Here is a 12173-nt window from a genome sequence, read left to right on the forward strand (position 1 = left end):
CGAGGCATAGCTTACAAATATATTAGTAAAAGTTATAAAGATGTTGAATTCTATGATAATGGGCTTTTTATACATTATGTAGCTATACATTTCAGAAACAATATCTTTTGATTTGTGTAATGCTTTATCTAAAATCACATGCATTTAGTACACACTCTGTTACATATAACTTGGCGGATTTGGCTACATTATCAAGTAATCATACTTCTGAGGAAGGTGCAGTTCATGTTCGTTCGTTGTAGTTTCTTTCTTGTGGTGTCGTCGTCGTTGTCGTTCTTCATCATGGCTTCCACTGGTATGTATCCCAGTAAAATATGTTAGTTTTATGTAACAATATTTCATGTAATATAATTATAAATATGATATTGTGGTTTTATATTTCTTTATTATATGTTTTGTATTTGATTTCAAGTAATTATCGCACGTTTTAAAGATTAGGGCGAACAAATTCTGTTCAATTCTACACCAGTAAGAACCTCGTGGCGTTGGTATTTTAGATCCCATTCGTGGTTGAGCTTCTCTGTTCTGAAATATTCCATTTTTGTAACTTATATCATTGTTATCGTATATGTTTAATTACGATCCCCAGTATATTTTAATACTTTAATTAAAGGATTTCTCCAAATGTATACTTAAAGCAGATTACTCAGGTTCATACATTTGGAAATTACATGTTGGCTTACCGTTAGGTAGCTGATGAAATTGATTTTTTAGTTGACTGTTAGCTGGGGTATATTACAATTAACTTTATTTCTGTTTCTTTTTCAGTTTAAACACTAAATAGAGGCTTATGCAAGTTAGGCATATATACTTCCAGGAAGTTAGTTTGGTGAATACTTAGATATGTAGAGTAGGCTATTGCCATTAGGTAAATCTAAAACAGATTTGTTTCCTTTAGCCCTATTTATTGGAAAATAGAAAACTGTAATTGCTGACTATTTTCTTATACTTTTATATGCAACTGCATTTACTAATCTTTAAAATGTTAACTAATGTAAATTATAAAAATATTTAACAAACTTATTCTCAAAGTCAATATACTTACTACAAAAATTGTGAAAAAAAATCTTGACCAAAAATTATAAAAATTTCACTTATACTCATTAGTTTGGCAATAGTTGACTACAAGGTTGCAGTATTAAATTATAATATATGGTATTTTCTGAAGAGTCCTGCCATTTAGAGCATGCTGCGGCTGTTATGGTAGACGAATGTGCTGTAAATATTGTGGAGTATGTTTTTATTGACTTTAAGATACACTAAGACGAAGATGAACTGGAGCTAAACTCAACATTCACATTGAATCAACCTTTCCCACCATAGCTTATTAAATAGTTACAAATTATGTCTGGCTGTTAAGGGGACATGCACAGAGTCGACCAAGGTCATTGTCCGTGCAGCGGCAGTGTGCATACGAAACCTGGTCTTGTTTCTCGCTCTTAACCCTTTTAGGACGACAAAAATTTTGGTTATTTTTTAGGTACGCATTTTTTGACGTGACCATATTTCATAGCGAACATACCAAAGAAGACGACGGTGAAATTGGGCAAAATGTAGTAGTTTGATAAATATATTATAAGTCCATTATTTTAAATTGTCCTTACACCATTTTTTATCCACATGTACATAATTAAATTGTCTACAATATGGTAGCATTTATTACTATTTACAATAACCAGAAAAATTAAAAATTAAATAAAATTTTAGAATTTTTATTTTATTTTTTTATTTTATTAGTTTGGCTTCAGTTTACTATGATAAAAAAAAATTTTTTTACTGTGGGAACTAATATTACTATGTTTCTTACATAGTTTTCAGTTTAAATACAAAATTTTATTAACATTGGTTGAGAAATAATTGTTTTACAACAAAAAAACTTACATTACTACAAATGTTCAGATGCACTTTCTGAGTATTGTAACTCACGGTCCAGTTCACTGCTGTGATCAGCTAAGTTAAATTGATCCATATTCACAAAAGAAGTTGAACAAAACACATTTCACTATAAATCTATAAACACTAAGTTTATAACTGATCTGAAACAATCAACTATAGTCAACGCGACCGCACTGTGACTGACTGAATGTAAACAAACTAGACGGAATTGGCGCGCTCCGCCGACTGGCACTACAATAGGCGCTCACGTGCAGCTGTTCTAAAAATAGACATATGTTGTATTGTTTGGCCAAGATAAGTTCCGAAATACTCCATTTCCTGTCTCAGGATGTGCCTCTACAAGGAAAACTAATTTTGTTCATCGTATTTTCGATATTACGTGAGTATTATGCAAACGTAAACCGGCGGGCACATAAAAGTCCGCTCGTCTTCTTCGGTAAAACTAGTGCGGACTATTGAAAGCCCGCATCGTCTTCTTCGGCAAAACTAGTGCGGACTATTAATAGTCCGCTCGTCCTAAAAGGGTTAATGTAACAATTTATCTTGTGATATTTAATTAGCTTTCTCAAGCAATCTTGATTAGATCCTCTAGAATTTGTATATTTTATTGGTCAGTATTTTCATAAAGAATGTTTTCCGTTCGTCACCATCAGCATGGGGTAGTACTAAAGGTTGAAGCATCACTGTCAGTCCGTTCAACTACTAGTTCCTTTTACGAGACAGAACATTTCAGGCTATCCAAAACTTCTAACTGTAGCAGCGTACTCTGAATGGGTGTCCTCGGCTTAATTAGAAAGCACCAAATATACTAGCATTAAAAAAAATTAAAGATATTTTCAATAAATTGCTATTTAAGTACTGTCTAGGTGTAGTAACTTACATGAAAACTAATTGTTGCGTTGACTTTGTATAACAATATAAAAATTAGGGTACTTGTTATTCTTAGTTTCAGGTAGCAAATCATTTACACTAGGTTATTCATCAACAGTTTGAAAAACAATTTGAAATTACAACAGATTAATCCATTGAGGATCATTGACGAAATATCTTATCATTCAGTAGCTGAGTCTGAGCGGTGATGAGGTTAGGTTTCAAAAGCGATCTGCTTTTAATTTTACCTCCTTATACTATGTTAGTTCTAACAATATCTTGTAGACTGTGCACCTGATTGTTTTAACAACAGTCTTTCTTTGGTTTTGTCAAACATGTTTTTAAATATCGTATGGGTCGCAGTTGTTTGTAGAAGTCTTTCGTAAGTGCAATACGAAATTTTACAATAGTTCATTAAATAATATGTTAGCTTATTTATTGTTTATAAGAAAATATGTCTAACATGAGAAACCAGTTCAACATTAAGGTAAGTTAAGTATAAACACTGTGCGGGGTATTCGATGCGATCTGCTCAACAAATTGATCCGCAATGGGTTAACTCTGAAATCAAGTAGTGATGGCAGAAAGTCTGTTGAAATGATAATTTCTTACAAATACTCTCAGGTACATGCATTAGTCTCAGGTCACTTATTTTTAGTCAATGTTTATGGAAAGTTTGTAAAGTAATTTATTATAATAACATCTAACTCTCAAATAGTAAAAGTAAACAAGAACAAGTATTTGTGATTATTCTCAAATACAAACAAATTTTATCATATCCGGCCTAATATGGCAACGAGATAGGCTGAACTTTTTGTAGGCTCTAATTATGATCAGATTGGATCTTTCTTGTCGAATTTATAAATGTGTGATACTTTGAAATTATAAAATTTACACTGATTTTTATAAATTTTACAGGGTTCCTTTATAAATTTCATAGAAACTCATATGTATATCTAGCATATGCATGAAGTGTTATAGGCTACATAATTTTTCATGTTAAGAATCAAAAGAATAAAATTAACTACATACGAATTAAAAAATTTTGAACAGCATAAAATATTGTATCTGATATTTGACATATGAAAAAAGTATATTACATATAAGTATCCATGTCATAATGAAAATAATATGTTTTAAAAAAATAGTTACATTGAAGGAAACTCAGTTGTGAACACAAAAATATATAGGGTCAAGAGAAGAAAAGGACAGTAATTTTTATGTCTACAGAGAAAAGGTCAAAGTGGTAATGTTTTACCCCTTTTCAGTTACTAAGGAAACCAATAAATTATTGTTAAAAATTTGACTTTTATGGAAATTAATTGTGTTTTTTTTTTCATTTTGGTTTACCTGTTCAGTTTTTTGCTTCAGATTTAACAAATACAATTGGCAACTAGAAGTTCAGCCTCAATAAAATCAATCACATCAAATTGCATTAGAATGTCACGAATATCACTTTATTTACAAGGATTTTTCATTTTTAAGTATTATAATCAACAGTGTACAATAAAACTTTGTACAATTTGAATAAAGCTTCTGAATAAAGAACTAGTTGGTTTTTTATAAATGAGTATCTCGAAAAGGCATAAAAGAAAACCACTCGGATTGGTAACTGAAAACAAGATGTAACAAAGTAAAATCCCATTAAACATTAAAAATAACTCATAGGCTTTTCGTCATGTACATTATAATGTAAAGGTCAATAGTTTAATAATTGTAAGGTCACATCATTTGGGTGACTGTTATGCTAAAGAAAGTTTTTTTCCATTTAAACTGAAAATTATGAAAAGTAGGAGTGGTTAAAAAAATGATTATTTCTACTTATGTACTAGACGTAATAGATTTTGATGAAAGTAGAACGAAAAGAAATGACGAATAACCAGTGTTAACTTTATTTTAAGAATTATAACATAATGTTAAATATAAACTAATATTTAATAAGTAACTATTTCACAGCAATTTTTAAATGTTGCGTTCATCACTCTTATCAGGTGTTCCGAGTTAAAAAATTTATTTCAGGTTTTTCTAAATGTGGCTCCTGTATATAAAGGTACTAACATTTTAATGCACAGATGGAATTCCACACTATTTTTCATAGTTTGGTCAGAAACTGTGCTACATAAACTGCAGTGTTATGTTTTAGTTTGATTCATTTGTTGAATATAACTGACAAACACTGGTAACAGTTTAACATTTTCAATAAATAGGCTACTGATTGTATGAGTATGAACTCGCAAGTGTCAAATGAAGTTTGATTTCGTTAAGTTTAACACATTCATGACGTGTAACCAATCTGGTACACAACCAAACTTTTGTAAAGCTCGTAGTGCACAATGTTTGATTTTGTTAAGTATAACACATTCACAACAACGTGTACCCCATTGGATACACACGATCTTTCGTAACTACCGTCTTTTACCTAATCAGGTACATACCGAGCTTTTGTAAAGCATGTTATCTGCCCGATGGGGTACACGTTGCTATGCATTTCTTTATTGTTTGCCTTAAATATTAACCCATTGTGGGCGACAAAAGATAGTTCTTTCGTAGAAGGCTTCCCACTGCTCGGGATTATACACTAATATTCACTGACAAACCAGAACTAATTCATTGTCACTGCAACTTTCTAATAACAATCTGGCAAGTTTTGAAGAACACAGGTTATCGTCCATTGTAAAAAACAAACGCAACCAACCACCAATTATTACAAACAAGTGAAAGTAAAAATCATATTAGTAGCAGCTGATATTATTTTAAGGCTACTACTGCGAAAACTATACAGTACTATACGTAACAGAGCATTCTACTGGAAAAAGCACTAAATATACAATAGTCGCTGGAGAACAAAGGACGCTTAGCGAACATCGTTTGGTATTTGGTCCAGTGAATGTTTGGACATGTAGCACACATCTCTCGCCCACAATGGGTTAAAATATTAAGTATTTTATTAGCTGTGCTTACTTATACTTATACGATTGCTTAATTTTTGGGTAAATTAATTTTTTAGGTGTCCCTTGGTGTACATGAAGAAACTTATTGAAATAACTATTTTAGGTTAAAATTGCAAAGCCTACATACGGTTCACATTATATTTAAACTTTTAAAAACTTGATTACGTATTTTTGCTGTTATTTTTAGAACATTTGATGGCATGTGAAAAAGTGTGGAAATTAGCTGTAGTTGTGAACATGTTAATCAAAATTATAAAAACCCAAATAAAACTATACAGTAAGCAGCAGAGTGGAGGCACTTGGCTCAGTGGTAGTGGTATGTGCTAGTGGAGGAGCTGAGGAACGTAAGTGGTAGCAAAAGACTTTGACTCAGAATCAGAAACCTCTTTATTCAAAGTTTACACATGGTGTACATGAATGGTGTCAAGAATATAAACACAATAGATATATTTAAATTCATAAGTGGGTTTGTTAGTGCACAATAATTCCGTAAAAGTTGATAAAAAATAAACAATATTAGTTATGAATATTTTAGACAAGTATAAAAATGGTAACATAAATACATAAAATTGTTATCCATCATGAATTTTTAAAAAATTTAGAGAAGGAATATAATGGTAAGTTAGTTAGGTAATTTCGCAATTTAATTTGAAAATTTTTAGTCTCTTCCATTTTAAGTAATTTACAAGTATATTAAAGAATTTTGCATCCATATATTTTGGCTTTTTACAATAGAATTGCAAATTATGACAATCTAAAACCATATTATTTCTATTTCGTGTATTATAGTTGTAAATGTGGCCACAGTTGCTAATGACTTACAGTTCAGTGCTATAGATATATGCACTATAAAGTGTCATTATCCCCAATCGAGGGAAATACGTTTTAACTGATTCATTCCATTGCAATTTTGACCCAGTTGCAAATCCCAATGTGCTATAGATTCCCAGTTAGTTGTTTGTGCTATGAGTGAGATTTCGATATTCATATCACTATTGAGAAATGAAATGAAAACTTACACTTTTTTAAAATTGGCATGATATACTTTATTGGCTGTTCCATGTATGGGGTTCTTTATATTTGAATCCTTTAAATGGACAACTGATATTACCCAACTCTCATCAGGTGTTAAGTTAAAAAGTTCATTGCAGGTTTTTCTACATGTGGCTTTTGTATTTAACACTTTGAGTGCTGGCCCTAAATGACATGTAACTCTGTAGAATGCTGGGCGTTTTTGGTGGTTTTCAAAAATTTATTTAAAAAAAAGTATTTAAGGTATGAGAAAAATACTTACATACCTTAATTCAGCTTACTTTCGTCTTTCTTTTAACGTGAGATTTTTTGTGGTTTTTTTAAAAACTACACATAAAAAATGTTTTTTAAAAACATATATTTTTGGAAAAAAATTATTTTTTGAGACAGTTTTTTTATCTAACTTACTAAACTAAGCATACATACAATTATTTACAATGACCCATTTACAAATATAAACTGTCCTTTGAATAATACAAATCATGTTTTTATGTTTTGTAGTTTTTTGACAAAAAACTATGCCGTCATATTGATGCGTCGGCATCACTTTCGCTGTCAGCACTGTTTTCAGCATCTGTAACATAATAATATACTATGTAAAATATGAATATATTTTTAATTTATTCATAAGAATAAAAGATTAGTTGTTATTATTTATAAAATTAGTTAATTTATTATAATACAAATTATAGTTTGATTCACGAAAACAATAACATAACCAAACTTTTAGACTGATGTTTATATGATAAATAGACTTACTTATTCTTACCTGAAGTATGTGTCTAATCTTCTCCCATTAAATCAGGATCAATGTCAGAATCGTCAAAAATACTATCTACTCCAATAAAATTATCTTTATCTAATACATCACTGATCGCAACGTCGTTCAAGCTGCGAGAAGCCATGATTGCGACATCGACTGCCGTCTGCAACGAACGTCACGTTAGCGGCACGTAAACAACGCGACCGAAAATGCTTTGTCATTAAGCTCATATAATACATCTGACGCTTTCTAGCGGTGAATTGTGTTACTAAAAACCCAAATAACATTGTAGAATAGGCAAAACCCGTTTAAATACGGACAATGTAATATAATACCAATTGAAATGACAACCACGTAAAACTACGGGATTAGCATTCTTCGGAAGTTTCGCCGTTCCGTAAAATTACGGGATTAGCACTCTAAGTGTTAAAGGTACTAAAATTTTGCAAGACCAAAACTTTTATGCATAGTTGGAATTCCACACTATTTTTAATAGTTTGGTCAGAAACTTTCAAAAAATAGGCTACTGATTGCATGAGTATGAACTCGCAAGTGTCCAATGAAGTTTGATTTCGTTAAGTTTAACACATTCACGACGTGTAACCAATCTGGTACACAACCGAACTTTTGTAAAGCACCCAATGAGGTACATGTTGCTATGCATTTCTTTCTTATATTGTTTGCCTTAAATATTTTATTGGCTGTGTTTAAATGAATAACTCATACTATCATATATCCCAAAGGAACTTAAAAATTGGAGACCACTTCTTATATAATAGATTTGAAAATATTAGTTATCAGTACCCCAAATACTATATAATAGGCGTTTTGTGTAGAAAGTTTTAATTTAAATGCCACTGAAAATGCTCTTATCTGATTTCTAAAAAAAGTATACTTTTGTTTTTTTTTCTAATGTTTTTTAGTAAGTAATCTCATGATTAATAATAGTTGGTGTTTACATTAGGCCAACATAACTCAAGTCTAATTGATATCATCTGAAGTCGGGCAAATATGATGACTAGCCTCTTCTCCACACCCGCCTAAACGCTGTCTCCACCATGAACAGATAAAAGCATTGTTAGTTATTAAATTATTGATGTTTTGCGTTGTTCAGGAAAATGTTACTTTTCCAAAAGACGTGCTGAAGTACAAACTTGCCGAACTAAAGGATACAGGATTAATGGAATTTTAATGTAGTATTAAGGTGTACTAAAGGTAGGTTATGTGCGGATCTTGGAGTATGAGGCCACACACACCCTAGCTTCCTAAGATCTACATATTTCTGAGCAATAGCTGGCAACTAAGAAATGGCAGATCTTATTTCAAAATTGGACAATAACATGTTGTACACTTGCTCAAATATTTATCTCTTTGATGTATTTGTCTGTTCTACTTTTATTCCTACCTGTATATTCCTGTCTGGATATTTCTGCACATAGCTGTATTGCTTTATTCTATACCCCACCTACAAAAATAAAAGTCAACTTAATAGTTCAATGCTCATTTGTATTTAAAGTAAGACAAATTGTGTTCTGTTTGCATTAGCCCCATCTATTTTTATTTAATGCTTTAAAATTTAGAAATCTTTAACTTACTATACAGGTTTTATTATTTAACTTAATTTAATAAACAGTTGACTACATTTACTTTAGCTCAGGAGTTATATATACATATTGCACAGTACAGTGGCGGGGCTTTCTCATTACTACAGATGCAGGTGATAAAAGTGAATAGTAAAAATATCTTAAACATATTATTGTTAATTTTAGTTACTGCCTCCATCAAGACAATCCTCATAATGAGGCCGTTGTGTAACTTTTATTGTTTGTATAGCTCTTATCAAATTTAGATATCACATTAACAGCCATTCACACTGTTGTACTATTTTAATTTATATCACTATTTTTAACTAGAACGTTTAATGGGTGTTCTTATAATTAATGAAGTTAGGTTGTAGGTTCATCTTAATATCAAAATTTAAGTTCCAATCTGTTCCTACATTATGTTGATGTAAAATTTATTTCAAGTGATTCTGTTAAAATAAAGTTGATTTATTCAAGTCTAGGCTCTTGTTGATTTGATGACCTGTACGCTGTACCAATCAATTTGAGTGAAATGAATCTTAACAAGTAATTAGAGAAGTTTTTGTGAAGACAGACAGGAACAACGATAATGAACACCTACTATAGAAAGTACTTAATTTCTTATCGCTAATGCTATATATCTTAATTCTTCTATCACAAGCTCTGGTCAACTCAAAATCGATAGAGTGCAGAATAATTGAGTGTACCATATAATGTGTTTAAAATAAATTTAAAGTTTAAATCAACTAAATTTACATTGAATAGTTGCGGGAAAATCAATATTGGTTTGTTTCATAAGAAATTGTATCCATCTAACTCTAGCCTAAAGAGTTGTTGAGATAAAACAACTCACAAAGTGTTACTATTATAGAATATACTATAAGAACATAACAATTCTTTTAACGTAAAGAAATAATAATTAGCTTTTTGATATGAATAAGGTATTTATTACTTATATCTTGCTTTTACTGTCCAATATTTTGGCATATTCTGAAACAAAATACATTTATTTATACACTCTTATTTTGATTTTGATACATTATTCAGCAATAATAATACTTGGTTAACTGTATTATAAATGGATGTAACACTATGTCTTTTTCCACTCCTCCCTTAATCCCCTATATTGCTGTTGTCATGTTGTATTACCCAATAACATTCAAATTAGCAGAATTTAAATGTTTTATTATTTTCATTAATTAACAGTGGTTGCAATAGACATAGTCAAACTTACAATTAGCTTTGGTGTAGCCTTAATGTTAGGTATTAATGGTTACATGTCAAATTAAATGAGTCAAATAAAATATGTTTATAGTCAATAAAAGTGAATAATTACAATACATGTATAACAATACGTGTAATAAGTTTAAAGCATATACATAAATAAATTAAACACACAAATAAATATAAACATTATGGCAACAGATTGGGACTGTAAGGTGTAAGTTCAAGTGTTTCCCAGTGAATTTGGTTCAATTTTATTTTTAATCAGTTCAGCCAAACATTGTTGTGGAGACTCTTGTTTGTTCAAATCCTAACTTGTCTGGGATTGCTATCAAGTCATTTCTTCCCTTGCCAGAATCAACAATGTAACTGTTTATTGGGTTCCTGGTCATGAGGGGATCCCTGACAATATAAGAGCTGATGCCCTGGCCAACCAGAGGTCAGTGTCAATTATGACAGGCCCTTAACCGTTCTGCGGTATTCCAAGGTGTGAAACCTTTGGGGCTGTCTCGAAATGGGATTGTGCTGAACATGAGAGAAGATTGAGGTTGCATCCAGGTATGAGAATGAGTAGATTGGTACTACAGTCACCTTCCTCCAGGGTGGCGTCTGAATTTCTCTCACTAAGTAGAACGATGTCTTCTCCAGTTATAGGTCTGATCACGGGACATGGTCACCTGAGGAAGCATCTTCATAGAGTCTGCATCCTTCAAGAGGATCTGCTCTGTAGAATGTGTGATGAGCAGGATGAAACTGCTGAACACTTGGTCTTTGATTGTCCTACAATAGCAAGGGAACGGTATACCATCTTTGGTAGTGACAAGGGTGGTGAATTTCCCCAGGAGGACCTGATAGGTTTTTATCGGCGGTTTGTGGAACTGCTGAAATCATAGACTTGTAGGCCTCATGGTGTTCTTCCGGGGTGCGCAAAAGTCCCTTGAGGCTTAAGTGCATGGCTATAGGCCACCCCAAAGAAGAAGAATTGCACATCAAATAGGTATATCTTGCCTTTTTACTCATAGGCCAGTTTCACAGTATCTAGTAGTTTGCAGTAATACACAGTATTAATTGAGAAAGCTATTTGTGGAGAAAATTAATCAGCAGTACACCTCTACAGTTGTAAAAAAGACTGTAGTATGAACCTTTTATGCAGTAAGACATGTCTAACGTCTTGGCTCTATTGGTCGATGTGCTTGGTTCTCAATTTTTATTGGGATGTAAAATTGTGACCTGTGCATTCAGTAAGAATATAATTTCATCAGGTTTACACTTTACCACAAAAAAATGTGAAATTTGTAGCTCAGTAGACTTACGAGGGTTGTTTTGATAAGTCCATGCAAAATATAAGCTGCTTAAATTTTTAATACACTATTTGTCAACTTAGTCTCCTTGTAAGCTTATATATGTCATCTAACTTGTTGATCCCTTCTGAATAATAGAATTTTTCCAAGTGTGCAAAATAGCCATTTGTTTCTGCTATCACCTCCTCGTTTGAATGAAATTTTCCCACCAGCCATTTCTTAATTAGGGAACAAATAATAGTCCGATGGAGCCAGGTCTGGAGAATAGGGTGGGATGTAGAATGGCTTGGAACTTAATTCTAGTGGTTTTGCGACCGCAACTTCTGAGGCATGAACTGGTGCTTTTTCATGATGGAAAAGGACTTTTTGTTGGACAGTCATGAACGTTTTTGTTGCAGTTTGATTTTCAAACGATAGTCGATGAAGATTATTCCTTGCACATCCCAAAAGACGATTACCATAACCTGCCTGGCCAAAGGAACAGTCGTTGCCTTTCTTGATGCAGATTTCTCCTTGGAAACCCATTGTTTAGATTGCTCATTGGTCTCAGGAG

The 12173-nt window shown here is 32.0% G+C and overlaps 1 protein-coding gene across 3 annotated transcripts in view; it reads left to right on the plus strand.

Annotated features, from left to right (window-relative positions):
* Nucleotides 1–222: 222 nt before the first annotated feature.
* LOC124368990 (eukaryotic translation initiation factor 4B-like) overlaps nucleotides 223–12173 on the plus strand; it is a 69993-nt gene continuing 58042 nt past the window's right edge. For all 3 annotated transcript variants that reach the window (XM_046826579.1, XM_046826580.1, XM_046826581.1), the window contains exon 1: nucleotides 223–295. In XM_046826579.1, coding sequence (XP_046682535.1) covers nucleotides 226–295 — 70 coding nt within the window. In that variant the 5' untranslated portion in view covers nucleotides 223–225. The remainder of the gene's footprint in view (nucleotides 296–12173) is intronic.

This window comes from Homalodisca vitripennis, chromosome X (assembly GCF_021130785.1).
Source record: "Homalodisca vitripennis isolate AUS2020 chromosome X, UT_GWSS_2.1, whole genome shotgun sequence".
Taxonomy (NCBI): domain Eukaryota; kingdom Metazoa; phylum Arthropoda; class Insecta; order Hemiptera; family Cicadellidae; genus Homalodisca; species Homalodisca vitripennis.